Source organism: Poeciliopsis prolifica, unplaced genomic scaffold (assembly GCF_027474105.1).
Source record: "Poeciliopsis prolifica strain line A6 unplaced genomic scaffold, Auburn_PproV2 SCAFFOLD007, whole genome shotgun sequence".
Classification (NCBI taxonomy): Eukaryota; Metazoa; Chordata; class Actinopteri; order Cyprinodontiformes; family Poeciliidae; genus Poeciliopsis; species Poeciliopsis prolifica.
Window position 1 is genome coordinate 7875687 of NW_026562382.1, and position 19005 is coordinate 7894691.

At 38.2% G+C, this 19005-nt stretch overlaps 2 protein-coding genes across 2 annotated transcripts; both read left to right on the forward strand.

Annotated features, from left to right (window-relative positions):
• Window positions 1-1131: 1131 nt before the first annotated feature.
• On the forward strand, window positions 1132-6934 carry cfap91 (cilia and flagella associated protein 91). The gene is made up of 17 exons (XM_055031515.1): window positions 1132-1294; window positions 1378-1430; window positions 2037-2182; window positions 2276-2338; window positions 2889-2945; window positions 3043-3212; window positions 3295-3472; window positions 4011-4168; window positions 4252-4398; window positions 4483-4607; window positions 4679-4795; window positions 5260-5331; window positions 5447-5593; window positions 5672-5893; window positions 6262-6410; window positions 6499-6590; window positions 6706-6934. Exons 1-17 carry the CDS (start codon window positions 1207-1209, stop codon window positions 6888-6890), a joined length of 2169 nt encoding a protein of 722 aa, XP_054887490.1. The 5' UTR covers window positions 1132-1206; the 3' UTR covers window positions 6891-6934.
• Window positions 6935-9313: 2379 nt separating this feature from the next.
• nr1i2 (nuclear receptor subfamily 1, group I, member 2) lies at window positions 9314-17935 on the forward strand. Its single transcript, XM_055031956.1, has 8 exons — window positions 9314-9562; window positions 10989-11176; window positions 12288-12418; window positions 13569-13738; window positions 13818-14137; window positions 15511-15656; window positions 17562-17678; window positions 17826-17935. The coding sequence occupies exons 2-8, from the start codon at window positions 10995-10997 to the stop codon at window positions 17933-17935; spliced, it is 1176 nt and encodes a 391-aa protein (XP_054887931.1). The 5' UTR covers window positions 9314-9562; window positions 10989-10994.
• Window positions 17936-19005: the final 1070 nt, after the last annotated feature.

Consider the following 19005-nt stretch of genomic DNA (forward strand, 5'->3'; position numbering starts at 1 on the left):
AGTGTTTGCAACCCCAACCTCCTTTCAGTGGTTTCCTATATTATGCACAACTGAGTGTCAGATGTGTTTTTTAAAAAACTTTTTATCAAGTGAACTTGTTCTGAATATAACAGATGGTAGATATCGCAAAGACCACAAGGGGGAAAAATATTCAAAGTACTATATATATTATAATTTCTCTTGATGTCATCTGTGAGAATGTTACTTCACAATTTTGGATGTTTATTCCCATCAGGACCAGTTGCACTTTCAGTTCAGTGAATTAATTGTCTCTATTCGAGAGAGTAAATAATATAATTTTTCTTTGTAAGCCATGTAATATTCAGAAGGTTAACAGTAAAAATGTATGCTAATCTCTCTGGATTCAACTGAATTGTCTTTGTAAAGTGTCTTGAGAGGTCATTTGTGAATCAAGATTACATTAATAAAATCTAATTAATTTAACTGAATCTAATGTAAAGTTGAGAGCATTATGCTTTAGCCTACTGTTAAAGTAGAGGCTTAGGGTCACAAATTAATGAATAATTATAGACATGCACTTCAACACCAGGAGCCCATATGCAAACAGCGATTCAGTCAGCCCCCTTCATGGCTATATAGGTGAAGGAAATTAAAAGAATGTGGCTATTTATGTCAACTTTACTATTTATTTATTCATTTATTTATTTATTTATTTTGTGTAGTAAATTTCTTAATCTGGGACCTGAGTTCGACAAACAAGCAAGGTGGTATAATAGCAAAAAATCCATGAATCCTTGAAAAAAGATGCTGATTAGAAAAAGTTATCCTATTTATAAACACATGATTAAAATCTATGCTTCTTCAAGTGTATTGTGTTTCTTTCTAATTATCATGAAGCCATATGTTGTGTTGTGTTACGTTATGTTATGCTAAATTATGTTGTGACACAACAATAAACAACTTTTTTTTTTTTTCTTTTCTGTCTGGTTTAGTCCAAGTCATCTTTAGCAGTACAAATAGAAAAGTCGCTTGAGAGCCAAGAGAAGGGGTCAATGTTGGTGAACTAAGCCAAATGAGTCGGATCCCAGAAAATAAACGCATTTCCCATCAGGACACCGGAAAAGCACTGAGACTCCTCCCCCTTTCTTGACCTTCAGTTTTGTCGTCTCCATGGTTACAGCGCTGAACGTTTAGACGCCGCTGCACGCACGCGAATTGGGTTGAGGCAAATTTCCCACTAACAAGATGAGCTGCTCTGTCACCCAAACTGTTAATGAGAACACAGATAATTTTAAAACTGCTCTAACTAGGCGGGCTTCTGACCGCTTACATGGTGAGTAAATGTAGCTAGAAGAACGTTTGATAGCATAGACGCTGCAGTGAGCCGGCTAACAGTCATTGGACCTTTTGTGACAGGTTCAGTTCGCCACAAGCCCAGGCTGAGGGCTTACACAACAAAGGAACGATTTGTGAGTTGATACCACACAAATGTGGTGGATGTAGGACTGACTTTTATTGCATTTTAGTTTATTTATAACCTTGATTGATTATTTACAATCGTGCAGGCAGTTTTTAAATATCGATTAAATTGGTGTCTGATACAATTTTCCAATGTGATGCTTTCTAAATCTTGTGCTGCAGACTAAATGACAATAAAAGGCTTTTGGCCATTTTTATTTTAGTTTAATCTAAATTGGAGACAATTTAGTATCCAATTTTTTTGCTGAGGCTGGAAGTGTACCTATTAGGCCTTCTTTGATGGGACCCATTTTGGTTGAGCAAATCCATATCAGCAAAACGGATTGAACATACAAAGCCTTTCAATAAATTAGAATTCTGAAAATGTAATTTATTTTATTGACTCAATTCACTTAATGAAACACATTATATAATTTAATTACCCAAAGATGAATGTGTTCAAAGCTCTATTTTTGTTAGTTAAGATTATCTTCTTGCAGTTAATGGAAACACAACATTTAGTATTAGTGCAAAATAAAACATCTTACGGCATTGTGAATAGGTTTTTTTATGTTTCCAAATGCAGTACCTGATATTTTTCTTTTGATCTCACTCAGGCAAAACTAAATGACTTCAACTATATGTTTAAAGGTGAGCCATTGCTCACCTTCAAAACGGACCCAGCAGAGCCATTGCCGTCCTCTGATTACCGCTGGCAAGCACAAGCTGAACGGCGCAGGGAGACGCTGCGGCAACTGGCTGGGTGAGTAAAATGGGCGGTTTCGCTCTGTCTGGCCACAGTTTAACCATGCTTTTTCTGTGTTCTGGTTGTGATTCTGAGTCATCTCTTTGACAGGATTCATCCAAACCCTCAAACATGCCTTGTGACTGGAGCTGACTACTGGAAATACTACAAACGGTTGGGTTTTCCATTACACATTTTAATGTTTTGATTTAATGCTGCGTATATATAACTTGCACTAAGACAGGAAAACAAATTTAAAAAATAAAGATAAACTCACTCACTGGTATTATTGTCTGTATTTCTTGAGGTCAGACCCACCAATTCCACTGTCAATGGATGCATATTTTGATCCTTCATAACATATATAAAGAAAAACAATTGTAGTCGTTTTCTTGATAGATGTACCAGTGAAAAATAAAGTTTATTTAATTATCTCACCAAGCCAGTTTGAGCCTCATTCTTTACATCAATCAACTCTATCTGATTTTTATAAAACTGTAAAAAAGTGTATCAACGTATCTGCCTTTTAGTTGATGTGTTTATAGACTGAAAATGGTGGGAGGTCTTGGTTTTAATGCATTTAATCAAAGTTTCAAATGTTTAGTCGCCGATCTGACAATCATAGATTAAGGTCGGTCAAAGAAAGATGGTTGATTTCAGTCTCTGACAGTGAATGCTTCCTTAAACACCGATATGACATATAATACATATTTCTCTCATCTAGGCCTTTGATTCCATTTGAACAAAAGTTTCCAGCAGATGTTGTTTTTGAATTTACAGAGTAAGTTGCTCAAGATTTTTTGTTTTGTTTTGTGTCAGTGGTTTATTTCTGTTTTAGCAGTAAGCATGCTCTCTCTTTGATTGTAAAATCTCTGCAGGGAAGAGTTTATTACCACTACTAAGGAGCATGTGCCTACTAAGCGCTCTCTGGGAGTTCAGACAGACTACAGAGAAAGTGAAACCCAGACTGACCCGTACAGTCCTGAGTATGTGGTGCAGCGTGGGATGACACCCACAGAACTCCTGCAACTGGCAACATTGACTTGGGGTATTAGCTCAACTGACCTGATCCCAATGCCACAGATTTCCATTCTCAGAGCCGCACAATGCAGCTTATCTCTGCCTCGCAGGTCACGGCTTGCCGGCAGGCCTTCGTGAGGTGGAAATGATAGAGCGAGCACGTGAAAAGCGAATTTGGGAGACCACCCTTCCTCCTCGCCACGACGTGACCCAGATCGAAAAGAGGAGGCGCATGATGGAGGAAATGGAAGCCAAGGAGTGGGCTTTCAGGGAAAGTGAGATTGAGAAGTGAGTTGCTGTTTTCTTCAAACGCGTTTTTGTTTTTTTCACTTGACAATATAAACAATAACCAGACGTTTCTATTGGAGGTGTTATTTTGTTTCTCTTTTTGAAAAAAAAAAAATCTACTAAAATCTACAAACTGGTGTGTCAGATTAAAATATTTATATTTATAGTGTACCCCCTCTTACCAGTTTGTGGAGTTATGTAGTTCTGACATCTACTCTACAAAAACACAACAAACGACTCATCTGTTGTTATTTGTAGTACAAACATGAAGCCAGAATGGGAAAGTGGGAAATTTGTTGAGTTTTGTTTCTTGAGTCTACATTTTAGAACCTGTTTTTTTAGAACCAGATCTGTTTAGGTTCTCACGTAGAAAAGTCTTGAGTTTGAAAGATAATGCCCCTTTTTTTTTCTATGATTGAATTTAATTCTTTAAAGTAACTTTCCCAACTCAGGGTTCTTTTGGGCTTGTTTTTGCTTTTTTTGTTTATGCTCCCTAGTTTTCAGAAACTAAAGTCATCATTATTTCTTTGCTGAGCAGAGTGCAGGAGACCCGCCTTGCTGTGCTGGAGGAGCTGCTGAGGCAGAGAGATGAAGCTCAGAAGGATACTGCATATGACCGACTAACCCAATTATACGCTCAGCACCTGAAGGACAGGGAGCGCAAGCTAGAGAAAACCCACCACCAATACATGAGATGTAAGACATCCCAGAGGTTTGATGAGAACTACACATTAATGAAGGCTTTTCATCGTTCTTCACTCTCACTCTTATGTCTACAGCACTTAGAAAACTGGAAACTAGGAGGAAAAATGTGGAGGGAAAATTTCTGCGACGGGACATCGTTACTGATTTTCAGACTCACAATGACAAGTTCCCTTATGGCAATATGAAAATGTTCAACAGTGACTACATAAACACATATGAAGGTCTGATTAAGAATCTTAGCAAATGCTACTGCAGACACTCAGAGCTGGTGTATTGTTACAGTATTTACATTTGACCATACATAGGCTTACAAGAGCTAGAGACAGGACTCGAGGCATCACTGCAACAAGTGATGAAACAATGGAGAGACATTAAGAGCAGAAAGAAATCTGCCGCACAAATAGCAGTGGAGCTACTGGAGGAATACAGGGTAAAATAAAGCTTAGTGAGTGTATCATGTAACATCTGCTTCCATACTCATTACAAATTGTGGTTAAACAGGCTATCAGGGACGAGGAGGGCAAGGAGGTTGCAGTGAAGGACCGCCGTTTTCCGATTCGAAAAGAGAAGCCACTTCCTACTCCTCCCGTCACTCCACCCGTGGATATTCCCTCAGAGGTTAGTTAATCACTGTTTGTAATTACTTCTTTTTTTAACTTGTCAATTAAGAAATTGCATAAGTCTTCCAAAAATCTTTAACGCGTGTTTTGTTGCAACTACGAACTTTAATGTTTGTCATTGGAGTTTTATGTGAGTGGAAGTAAAACAATTTGTGACTTTTTTTTTTTGACAATTTAATTTGAGTGTGCATATTGATTCATCCCCCTTTTATTCTAGTACTCCGACATTAGTAAGTCCAGTCTAACCAAGTGCTTTCAAAAGTCACCCAGTTAGTCAAAAAAAAAAAAAAATCTTGACCAACCTATTTAGTAGCCTCAATAAACCATACAGAGAAAACAACAAACATTTGGAAGAAATGTTAGATGAGACAAGAATGTAGCTTTCTCAACTACAAGTAAAACTTTATACTATTGCTGTATTAGAAATTGTATTTGTGAACTGACTTGTCATTCTTCATAAAGGAGGATGAGAAAACAGAGATTGCCATCATCTTTTTGCAGAAGCTACTTAGGGGAAGAAGTATCCAGTTTGAGGTCGGTATGAGCTGGCACTATGCCTCATGATTTTCGAAGTTCCTCTAGAAACTTTTGCATGCGTTTTAGTAAAAAGCATGCAATACATCCATCTTCAATTTGTGACATCATCTAGATCTTCAAGGGCAAAGAAAACCAGCTGGAACTCATCAGGGAACTTAGGAAAGTTCACGCTCTGCAGGCTAGGGAGCAGATGCTGCAGGAAGCAGAAAAAGACTACATACTGATGCTGAAGAGAGAGAGAGATCAACAGATGGAGAAGGTGAAGCTCATTGCAGCCAGTCATAAGCGATACAAGCTCAGCACTGATCCTGTCGCATTTGGACTCCCTCCTCCGTAGGCCGCGACGAGGGAAGCGCGTCAGGCCGCGGTGATCGGTGTGGACCTCGCGCAGGTGTTCTTCATCTTGTCCCAGGAGTTGATTCATCTGCAAGAGGAGCGCAGGATCCATGCTTTCATGCTCCTGGCTGAGAGAGAGCGCCGTCGAAGGGAGGCGGAGGAGAGCGGGAGGCGTCAGGTGGAGGAGCGCAGGCGAGAAGAACGAGACGAGATCTTCAGAGAAGTTAGTGCCATCTTGTATGATATTATAAGAAAATACGCTATACTGAAAATAAGATATTTTACATCTTAAAGATTTCTGATTACGTCACCTTGCAATATTCATTGTATTTTATTGAGATTTTATTTGATGAACAAACATGAACTAGTGCATAACATTCAAGTTGTGGATGATAGTAGTCTGAAAAGTGAGACTGAAACAAAGCCTTTTAACCCCATGATGCTAGATCTTCATGGTGCTCATAATGTTTAAGATTGTGAGGTTTGAGGTATTGATTAGTTGTTTGTTCCCATCTGAAATATGTAATAAAACAATGTTGAAAATCTCTACAGCTTTATAGTCACTTAACACATAAAACTTTGATGTGTCAGATTGTGCAGGTGCACCAGGAAAGTGTGGATATGTATTTAGAGGACATGATTTTGAGAAATGTGGACTATTTGGCTGAACAACAAGCCAGAGAGGATATCCACAAGAAGGCACAGCAGCTCAATGACATTGCTTACGCCATGGAGGAAAGGTAAACTATGACTTAAGTGTGTCTGTTCAAACTTTTTATTCAGAAATTATAACCAAAAAATAATAAAACGTGCATATATTTTCTGTAGCAAGGACAAATATCAGCCAGAGGAGATTGTATCAGAGCTGGTGTACAGCTTTCTTATTCCCGAGATTGAGAAGATGAGAGTCAGGCGAAGAGGTTTGTGTTCACACATTTGGATGATAGAAATACTAAAAAAGAAACTCTGATGTGAAAATGTCAGGTAACTTATTATTTTTTCCTTGTTTGTTGAACATTCATGTTGTGCTTCAAGTTCAATTGAAACAGCTGAGACACTTGGAGGCAGCTCGGAGGATCATTCATGGGTTTGAAGTCCCTCTGGAGATCCATCAACCCGAAACGCCGCAGGAGAGCGCCATTGATGAAGGAACGTCTGGGTCGACTGAGGAATCAAAGGCGAGCGAAGAGAGCCTAGAGAGCCTAGAGAGTCAAGAGTAGCAGAGAAAACAATCCTAGTAAAGAAAGTAAAGGTTCAAATTTAACTTGTGTAGCTTTAATATCTGATGCAAAACTTATTTTCAAGGTTTGTCTATCAGTCTGGTAGAACTCATTCTAGATGTTTTTGGAAAATAAGTCATGTAGAGGTTCATTGGATCTAAAGTGATTAATATGGAGCACAAACTTAATATTTAGTTTAATGAAAACATTATTTTCAGCCCAAGTTTTGATGGAAACCTTGACAAAAAGAACTGGCAGAAAATACTTACAGGTTTGAAGTTTTTGTGTGTTTGTCCATCTTAGCAATTAATAGCATGTTGGAAATTAAGTTGTTTGAGTTTGTGTTACTGAGTGAAACTTGGATTTAATTTTTGTTGTTTCTATCTTTCAAAATGTTCCTCCTACAGAAATCTAGTAATCTTAGGAACAATTTTCCTTTCTGGGTTTAAGCCCCCATGATTTGTACAAATTATATTTTAAGCCATTTTAAGTTTAGGTCCAAATAATGATTTATATTAAACTTACTGTAACTACAGATTATTCTGACAATAGGATGCTGGAGAACCAACACCACCAACACCAGATGAATGACTTTGATTGAAGTGGCCACTTATGTAAAAAGACTGTGCACCTGAAATCTTTTGTTTGTGTGAGACTCAGTGATGGGAGCTTGGACAGCTTCTTTTTAAAAAGTAGCTGCCACCCTGAGATCATGGTTATGTGGTTATTGGATAAATACAGATTTATGTAATGTAAATGAATCAGCTGTGAAAAATAGGGCGCCTCAATGTCTGCAGTGCAATAAGTAAACATAACTGAGGATTTCATAAACCTTTTCTTGAGGCTGTGCAAAATCCAGTTACTTTTGTTTTACAGGTAAGAACTTTGAAATAATTTTCTTTGAAAGTCAGTTCTTGATATAATAGTTATATAATACAGTCTCTTATCTTTGTCCACTCTCTGATAGGTGAGTGGTCAAACTCCAATTACTTAGACACACATATACAAACAGAGGACCTTATGTGGATTTCTATTAATTTTAATAACTGTATTTATGCCTAACCAAGTTTTCCTAAATCATTTTTACCCTACTTCTAACAGTAAATCACAGTAGAACTGCAAAAGAAAAGTGAGGATTGGGAAAAGTCCTCACTTTCCACAAATGACCTCTGTTGGTAAATATTGTGAATGAAGTTGTCTATATGTAAAATATACAAGTTCTATACAAATACACAGACTGATTATTTAGATCAAATACAGACATTGGATTACTGTGGATCACGTTACCCTAGATTATTCTGGTCTCGGACTAAACCCAACCTGTGTGTTGTAACTGTGCCTCCAATCTGGAGTTTGGTGTTTTAGCCACTAGAGGGCAGAATGTTTTCAGTCTGAGCTCAAAGTGGAAGAAATTGGACCAGGGAGAGAGAAACCTTTCAGATTCCGTCCTTAGAGGGAATAAAAAGTACATAAAATATTAAAATGGACACTATTTCTCAAACTAGATCGAAACTTTATATTTATTTATTTAAATATGTTTGCACGTTAAAAAGAAACATTTTGTTTTCTGCAGAAATTCAGTGAAGTATTTAATGCAATTTCATCTTTTTTACGCTTTTTTATATACTTATGGATATATATCGCATAAGTATATCGAAAAAGAATTAATCTGCAAAAATCTTGTATCTAAATATAAAAGTATTCAATAAATTAGAGTGTAACAGTTATTCATCTCTTTTCTGAATTTATTCATCCTGTACGTTTTTCCCCACTGAAATTAAACATTTGTAACATTTATGTTGTTTTTGAAAAAACAAACAAAACAAGACAAAAACTCTTGCTTATTTATTTATTGGACAATCGATAAAACATAAGATGCTAAATGCAATTCAGAATTCAAATTAAACAATATTTTAGAATATTGTAAACATGGGCTATAAAGTCATCAGATGTAACAATAAAACAAGTGTTAAATAGGTATTGATTAGACTCTGTTTACTGATTAATCTGGTTATCAGTAAGTCAGATACAGAAAAGAATCAATTTTTTTTCACAAAAAGTTATAATTTTTTTCATTCAAAAATGTATCAAATCTAGGATGTCTTATTATTTTGGTTTGGATTGATAAATACACCAATAATGAATTTCGAGTTTAATAAAGATCGGACCGGGGCAAAAGCTTAAATGGAGGGATCATCTCGGAAAACCTTCCTTATAATTTTTCATTCAAAGCTGTTACATTAATGAACAAAACTATAGCTGTTTTTACTTTGTCTTTTGTTTACGTTGGTATTATTTTATCTTTTTTTTTTAGATATATTCCATCTATGTGCAAGTTTAAAATGAAGCTTAAACGGAGAAAGACATTAGAGTGACTTTTACGTCAGCGCAGTTCCTCTGCTTCCGGTGAACGCAGAGTCGGTACCAAGGTAACAGGTGTAATCGGTGTGGGCGGGGTCAGACCTGTAACTCCGCCCTCCTGAGAAACAGTCGTAGGAACCAGCCCCGAACACAAGCTGCAAGGCGAGCAACAGGTCCGACCAGCAGGGAAAGACGAGCGGTGGCTCTCCCCTGCGGTGCGCCCAGGAAAAGGTCCTGAAGTCCTGCGTGGCACAGCCGCGGCGAGGCGAAGGTGTCAGGACCGGCGGCGGGCTGGACGTCTGGAAAATCTGGTGAGAAACATAATTGACCCCGATTGTCTGTTTGATTAAAGACCGACCTTTAACCAGGTGAGGGAAATCAGGGTTCATCTCGACATGAACGCCGCGCGCGCACACATATGTTTGTATTATTAAAGTCTCAAACATGAAGCAACTCTGCGCTTCTGAATCAGCTCTCTTACCCAAAACCGAGGCGTCTGTGTCTGAACACAGCAGCGCTTGTTTGGGTTGGTTATTCTCTGCGTTAGCGACCTATAGCAGGACAGCGAGATGTGTAAAGTGGGGCTGCAAGACGCGGGTCCAGCCTTGGCGGCTGCGTGTTTTCTTTGCTGCGGAGAAAAAAAAATGACAGGCGGAGGGGAAGAGGAGAGATCTTTATCTTATGTAGGCTTTTGTCAAGCAGTTTCACGTGGTGAGAGCTCACACTGCGAGAACATTGCGTTGGTGAATAAAAGACAGTCGTCTTCAGTGCTGCACGTATAGTTATGACTCATGCATTTTTCTTCTCAAAGCCAATCGCAGGTAGTTTTGCTCGTCTGATCTGCTGATAACTTTAATTGGCAACAGAGACCAATTCAGTTCAAAACATTAAGGCAAAACGTAGCAGAAATATGACAAATGAAAACCGATACAGGTGGTTGCAGGACAACATCTTCTCCACCAATTTAACTTTAGAAATATCTTATTTAAGGACATAAAATCCAAACTCAATCAAATGAGAGAGAACTTAAAAAACAACAGCGTCTCTGTCTCTAAATTAAGCTATTTGGCTACATATTAGTTTTATTCTGGGTATAACTGTGCAAAAGTATTTCTTATATGTTGTACATTTTTACTTACTCACAGGACTCTTTATTTTTGTTTGTACGTAATTTTTCCCTCCCAATTTGCTGCTGGTGCATCTAAATTTCCACACCATGGGAAAACTGGACTTCTTATTTGTTTTTCTTGGGCGAAAATCTCCCATAAACGGTTGGACTACAGTTTTGTCATCAGCATCTCTTAGAGTAAATACAATGTTACTATTTCTTAGTTTACTAAAAGCCCTCAGGCAAACCCCACATATTGTTCAAATCCGCACAGATGGATAAAGCTTACATCGCCTGGAAGTGGAGAGGACTTCACCCTCTCTTTGAGATTTATATAAATGATAATAATTTGCTCGTCTTTAAATGTAAAGCAGTCCTCCGCAGTCACTTTTTTAAAATCATTAATTACGGATCTCTCTAACTTAATTTACTTAATATATTGTCGTTAATTTTTGTCCGATCTCGCTTCGTCAGTGTGTTTCTTTGTGATTTGTGTCAAACGAGGAACCAAACAGACGTAATAATTGATTTTTTTCTTACTGTTCTTGATCTATTTATGTCACCACATGAAATGTAAATATACATATAAAAAAGCTATATGTATATTTAAATATGCCCATTCTTTTCAGCTGAGAATGAGCAGGGGGGCTGCTGATATCCATTTTGTCTATGAAGCTCTCAACAAGCCACATGAGGAGAACGAGGATGAAGACGAGGTGACAGAAGATGAGCCCAAAGCCTGCGGCGTGTGCGGCGATCTGGCGAAGGGTTACCACTTCAACGCTCTGACATGTGAAGGCTGTAAAGGCTTCTTTAGGTAAATTGTTGCTCACATCTTCCTGTTGTAACATTATCTGTGGAAATAATTCTAATGACACATTTTCTTCCTCGTAGTTCGGCTTCTGGTGATGAAGTGCTGCACTTAGGCACCTTAGGTGCCTTCAAGTATGTGTATGATTGTCAATTAACCTGTTGACCTATTCCTAGTGTGTCCCTTCTTTTGAGAAAACAATCTTGCCCTAATAAAAGCTTAAAAAGTTCCCATCTGTAACAGCCACCTGTACAACTCCTACCATTCTTGAATTGCGACGCGAATGCTGCACAGAATCATCCACAAACAGCCACTGGATTGCATTTCTGGCCTCTTCTGGTTGAAGCTCAAAAGGGGCAGAGTTCAGAAATCAGATGAAATGACCTGTGGAGTCAGGTCTTCATAGGGATTGTTCAGGGACAGGTGGGCCATGCACATGACCACTGACCCCTCTTAATGCATCCTAGCTACAACTCATGCATTGTTTATAGCCTGCTGTGATTGTTTTCCCTTTGGTAGCCTGGCCTTCCAAGTCCATCCAGGCACAGTTGTTTTTCTTTTAGATTTTCTTCGATTGATGCTGTTGTTGTGCTACAGAAAGACGCTACTCCTTTGCAGGAATTTGTTGCTTTTGTTTCGCCTTTGTGGAATGAACTTCTTTAAAGTACATCAGTGAGTTTTGCTATCTATAGCTGCAGGAACTTCAAAAGATAGGGAGACGGGAAGCTGTTGTTGCTGCTGCCAGCTTTCAAAATAGTAGTAATTATAGATTTTCAAAGCAATCATCAAAACTCAGGCACTTTAAAAGTCTATTTTAGTGGGTAAAATAAAATGAAGCATGTTTTTTTTATTATTATTATTGTTTTATCTCTTTAGATGTAATGTCAGCCACCTGTTATTAACTTAATACCATCTTTTGCTTTTCTATATATGATTTTTGAGAAAACAAAAGTAAAGTTATGTTACAGCCCTGACATGTAGTTATGATGGAACAGTCCAGTTTGTGGAAATAATTTAGACTTATTTTCTCATTCAATAGTTAAAGAGTATTGTTTATGATGCTCTCATTATGTTGGAAGGCTGTTTCTGATTTGTAATTTGTTAAAAATCAATTTAGACGTGCCATAAAGAGGTCAATGCAGCTCCGATGTCCGTTCCTGAATAAATGCATCATCACCAAAAACAACCGCCGCTCGTGTCAGGCCTGCCGCTTCAGAAAATGCCAGGCCATTGGGATGCGGAAAGACAGTGAGTAACATCCGGTTATAATATTTCTATTGGATGGTTAACACTTTCTTTCCTCAAAAAGTTAAAAGATGGTAAAAAGATGTCAAACTCTCTCTTGCACATCTTGGCCTTTAGATATGAAGATATTATCTTTAACATGATTTTGTCTTCATAAGGATGTAAAATTATTTAAGTCTAACATGAAGCATACAAAACCACAGCAGATTCTTACAGTCGTTGTTTAATAAATCAATAACTAAAATAGCAATGTGAGAAAAAATATAAGTACACAAGTTGTGCCATCCTCCTTCACCACATCATGCCCAACTTCCAATCTGGTTTAAGTCTGGAATTTGACTAGGCCAGTGCAACACCTTTGTTTGTTTCATTTTCAGCCATTTCCTTTGAGATTTGCAGCTGTTTGTTCTCTTGATGAACCAGATCAGGTCCAGCTGTAACTTGAACAGGACTGATGATGTTACAGTTGACTCAGAAACATTGTGGTGTGAAGAAGAAAATATTGGCTGCAAAATGAGTCCAAATTATTCTGTCTTCACCCTAGGATCGATCATTTCTTTGAGGTCTTTGTTCTAACACTGTGTTTGATTTGACACTGTGCCTGATGGCAAAAAATAATATAAAATAAAATAAAAATACACCTTGACTCATATGATCTCTGTCTTCCCAAACAAAACAAACTATTCTAGCCTTTTTCTGTCCCATTATTGCCTTTAGCTGTTTAATTTTTTTTGTTTGTTTATTTTCTGTGGACCCGACATTGATCATCTTTCTCACTATTGAATAATGGGCTTCCGATTGTCTGGAAGTGACTCTGTACCCTTTACTATGGTTCGTAGATCATTATAATTGCTGATGGTTTTCCTTCTTGATGTGAGGCTAATGCACATCTTCACACCTGAAGAAAACCCCCCTGCTTTTTCACCAGTAGTCATGTTCATTAGCGGTCTAAGTGCTTTAATTAGTCCAACACATGCTGATTTGTAGAAACAAATTAACGAAAATAAAAGGCGTAAGTAGTAAATACATTTTTGTTTCTTTGAATATATGATGCTTTCATCCATCTTGACTTCCGTTTGACATTTTACTGGGATTTGTAAATCAAAGTACAAGTTTCTGATATTGTTTCTTCGCTTCGTGTGCGGATGTGCAGTGGTCATGTCGGAGGAAGCGGTCTTGGAGCGAAGAATCCGAATAAAGAAGAAAAAGATGTGCAACCCGACCGCAGAGCTTTCGCCCCAACAGGAACACATGGTTGAGGAACTGCTCTGTGGCCTCCGCAATACATTTGACTCAACGTTTTCACGCTTCACCGGCTTTAGGGTGTGTGACTTGGCACGTGCGCTTAATGTTGGTCATTGTTCTCACTATTGTTTGAATTGTCATCTTTTTTTTTTACCAGCCCATGGACAGAGATATGTTGACAGAGAACCAGCAGTACAGACCCCAGACCAGCAGCCTGAAGAAGAGATGGTGTACAGCTGAAAGACATGGAGATGATCTTTTAAAGTTCCCTCGCCCTTGCTCCCTTTCCTCCGCCTCCTCCCCATCTCTCTCTTCCTCTTCCACCCGCTTTGTCCTCCCCGGTTCCTCTGAAAAAGGTGAGGACATCGTTGGAGACAAAAACAGCAGCGTTTACACTAACCTCCCGCATCTGGCTGACCTCACGACCTACATGATTCAGGACATCATCCGCTTCTCCAAAAGCCTTCAGGACTTCCGGTAAACATGTCCATGTTCAGAAAGGAATAAATTAGCTTACCAGAACAGTTTTCCGACACCTTGAACTTGAAATGATCAAGAAACTTTGATCTATTGAAAAATAGTTTGCAAATATCTTATTTGATAGCTGCAGCACACAACAAATAACCACCGTGTATTTCCCTGCTAAGTAAGAAATTTCTGCAGATTTGCCTCGTTTCCACGTAGTTCTGTGATGCTCTGCGCCTATTTCAGTAGTTGTAGATTTTAGTACTGCAAGTTGCCCTTAAAATCTAAAAGCAGTTGCTAGCTTTTCAGCGTTTTCTCATAAGAAAGCCTCAGTGGTGTTTCCCCTTGCTGAAACAGAGAAAGCCAGATTTTAGCCAAAAGTAAACAGAAATGATTTCCTTGTTGTTGAAGATGAATGTTTACCTTTTTATACAGAGAAATGAACCACATGAGACCTCACTGATCATTATGGCTACCTGAGGGTTCAAAGGTCATGATCATCCTCCTGTGGTTTCAGTTTCTGTTTACACAGAGGCATTTCATACGACTGCTTACAGTTTCTCCTCAACATTCTTCTCTATAGATTGATAGAGAGCATCTGCGAACATCGGTTGCAGATTTTCACCTGATTCTGGATTGCATTTACGTCTAGACTTTAATTAGGACATTCTAACACATGAATCCAACCATTAAATTGTGCATCCGACTGGGTATTTGGGATTGTTGTTGTGCTGGGTCCACCTTCAGGCCTTTGTGGCGTCTGACAAGAAATTCTTGGATTTACCTTCATTTTTCTCCACCATCAACTTTGACCTATTTGCTCGACTCAGCTGCAGCAATGTTTCCACGCCCTCCACATGCTGCCACCACAATGTTTCCACAGCAAAGCTTCATGTGAAAAATGGTATAATGAGGTCGATGTGCTAGTTTTCTGCCACATTCAGGGGCTTATCTTCATACTACAAATTTTGCATGTAGGCCAAAAACATGTATTTTTCCTCTGTTCTTATCAGAGAACTGTCTTGCATACGTTTGCAGTGTCCTTCAAGGTTTTGTGGCAAACTCAAAATGAGACTTATTGTTCTTCTTGCCATTGAACAGTCATGTCTTGGTAGGTTTGCTCTTATGTTCAGATGATTGATTGAACAGAGAAAGTGGGAATGGTTGGAACTTTCTTAGAAATAAATAAAAAATTAACATTTTAAAAGATTTAAAGTCTTCTTCATAAAATTTCAATAAATTATAGTAAGATGTCTGTTTGCAAAAGAAAAAAAAAAAATCCAAGTGTGCAAATATGTGCACAAGCCAAAACTTTAATTTTCTGTTCCCGCCATGTTGCATAAAGCGTTTGTGAGAACTGAGGTTTGTGTTCGTCTCTCCTGCAGGTCACTAAGCATTGATGACCAGATATCTCTACTGAAAGGAGCCACGTTTGAAATAATGCAGATTCGCTTCAACATGGTGTTCAACACTACGACAAGCAACTGGGAATGTGGCTGCATTACATACTGCATACACGACGCAATGCGAGGTGGGATCAACTAATGATTTAATTTGCTATGTAACATGTTCCTGCTTCCAGTCGCCTCGGTTGCGAATATTTCCTGAATTTCCTCCTCATTTTGCAGTATGCAGCATCTGCTGTTCGATGGCTGGTCAGGTTGGCTTCTAGTTGATGTCGTCTACCTGCTCCAGCAAACATGACTGAAATGAGAAATCATTTCAGCAAAAAGCAAAGCATACAAACAGTTTGACGCTAACTAAGAAAAGTAGCTTGCAAAAAAAAAAGAAAAACGTTTTAAGAATCCACACTGTTTAAGTGCTCAAATCAGTTCAAAACATGTCAAAAGCTTCTGATTTTACAGAGGCGGCAGCTATGACACAACACTTAATTACTCTTTGTGTCAAGTGAATGAGTCAACCAGAATCTTTTTTTTTTTGATCAGATAAGAGAACATTTGGGGGAAATCTGTGTGGTGTTTGTGCTAGTTTTTTCTTGCCTTTCAGCACTTTGCCATTGCATATAAAACCTGCAAAATGCTTGTCTACTCTTTAGTATCCTGCACGATCTGTGTGGCAACGCAGACATGTGTGCACAAGCACTCTCTGCTACTTTGTCTCTTGGTTGTGGAATATCGTGACTCCTGGGGAGGGAAACTTCAGCAGAATGCAGTCAAACTGGACCGGTCGCTTTTGTGTTGGTGCCAAATGGAGCTCATATTCACATCTTTTTGCACGCAAACGGTCTTGCAGTAGATGGTTGTTTGATATTCTCTGTTGTCTGGAGATAAAAAAGATTGCGTGTGCAGCTGCACAGAGAATCCTAAATGATGTAGGACACTGGCCACTGGGGATTTGTTGATTAGTTATATGAGTTACTGTCCAAGACTCTTGCATTGCTTTGCAAAACTTAAAATCTAAAATAAAATAAAAAAATATGTTGCAAAAATAGACATTAATTGAAGGAAACCCAGAATTTTAAGGCACTTTATAGGTGCTGATATGTGGTAAACTTGGAGCATTGGTCACTGCTGTATGTTAAAGACAAATGGTAAAACACAAATTTCTTTTTTTCCATTTGTAGGCTGAAGTTGTTTAATCACTGGGACATTTTTTGGATGACCTTTAAGTAACTATCAAGAATAATCACTCTGTTTGAATAACAGGAAATAAAAAAAAATCTACACCACAAAGTACTTCTTTCAGTTAAATAAAAGCACCTGAAAGCCCATTGAAACTCGCTAATTTGTCTGCCTTTGGTAACTTCTGCTGAATAAGTTCAGATATTTCAGAAACATTAGAATTGGAAGATAAATCGTTTTTAAAAATCTCTTCTAATGAACCTTAGAGAAATGTTCACATCTTGATTTATTTATTTTTTTATTTTCTAGATTTTGTCATACTAAAACCAGATATCTTTGGTTGGATGTAATATTTCAAATGTGATGGCATCCTGCATGTTCTAATTCTTTTTGGTTCAACTTTTTAGTTCTTGGTTCAACTCACCTGAATCAAACGGCAGTCTCTGCAAAACATGATATGTTTTGCAGATCAAAATACCTCTGCAAAACGTTTTGCAGAGGTATTTTGATTTTAAATCAGCTGTGCAACTGTCTAAGAAACAGAGGCAACAATATCTTAAAAAATAAAAACTTTTCTACAGAGCTTTAAAGTAAAAGAAAAAAAAGAATTTTAAAATTCTTTGGTTACTTTCTAGGGAATATTTGGGGTTCTTATGATAGACAATATTGCTCTAAATAAAAATAAAAAAATAGATTTTTTCATAACCACATCATTTCATACATCTTTACAAAGCATGTCAATTATTATTTTGTTTTTGCTCGATTATATTTCATGTTTTCATGCAGTTCATCTGTGCCAGTCCATGCGTCTCGTTGTCGTTCACTGACCTGTTTTTTTCCCTCCCGTCTCCCAGGGGGTTTTCAGCCGCTCCTGCTTGAGCCCCTCTTCAAATTTCACCACAATCTGCGCAAACTGGACCTGCAGGAGGAGGAGTACGCCCTCATCCAGGCCATCTCGCTGTTTTCTCCAGGTAGCGGCAGAACTTCCACTCGAATCAATCATTGATGAGCCCTGTAAATATTTAGACCTTACAAACATCTAGGTGCGCTTGCAGCCCCATAGATGAACGTGAAAATATATTTTTAGATTTTTTTCCCACTAAAATTCAATCCACTAGATCGTCCTGGAGTGCAGCATCACGCCGTCATCGATAGAGTTCAAGAGAACTTGGCAGAAACGCTAAAAACCTGGATTGACTGCAAGAAAAAAGGCCCTAAGAAGCAGTGAGTGAAAACCCGCCGTCAGCCCATCCGCTGTGGAACCTCTTCACATGTTTGCAAAAGTCTGCAAACTTTTCAAAAAAAATGATCGGAGAGAGAACGATGACGGAGGAGTACAGCAAGCAGATTCTGCAGATCCAAGACGTGCAGCCTGACACCATCTCTCCGCTCATCATGGAGGTGGTCAGTAAAGACCCCAGCAACAACACCTGAGGCCCAAAACTGGCCAGTTCCAGCATTCCAGCTGAATGTGCCCTTTGATTCGCTGCTATGTAAGGCACACATGAAATGTGATGAAGCCATCTGCTTTTTTTTACACAATTTCAAAGCATTCGCTGGCAGAAGTGAGCTTTACAGATTCACTGATTTGCTAGTTTCAGGTGCTTTTGTTGTGGCATTGTGATGTTTACGATGATTTTCCCTTCATTCAAAATGGATTCTGCTCAGGAAGCAAAGGGAAACCTGAAAACATTTACACCGTTTCACTTGATACCTCAGGTTGTGTTCAGTTTTGTGTTTGTTGTGCTATGTAAAACAGACGTGTAACACTTATTGTAAATAGAACTGAATAGTAAAGGTGCTTTTTGAAATCTTTCATTATGGAGCCTGATTAAGATGTGTTCATTTATCTTAAGGTTCAGAAAAACCTCAAAAATCATCTTTCACATGAAAAAAAATGCAAGAAGATTTCTGTGCATTTTTTTTTCAGGACATTGATTTGTTTAAGCCACAATAAGACAATTAAAATGTTATTTAAAGGTTAATGAATGAATAATAAGAAGTAATAATCAGGACATTAGTGATATGTATTATTAATCACACTGAGATTTGTTGACTAATTGAATTGGTCAAAGAAAGCAGAAAGTAAAAATGCCACGCTGCTTCTACTCTACTGATGGAAAAGACAGACCTTAACCAGCGGGTAGGTTAAGGTATTAAAGTACTAAGTGGACAGTTCAGAAAAATGAATTTTAAATTCAGGGATATTCAACACAACCAAAAAGGTTTGATTAAAAGCAAAAAGGCACAAAATGTCTCTGGGATTCAAGGGACATTGAAACAAAACGACTTGCTTTC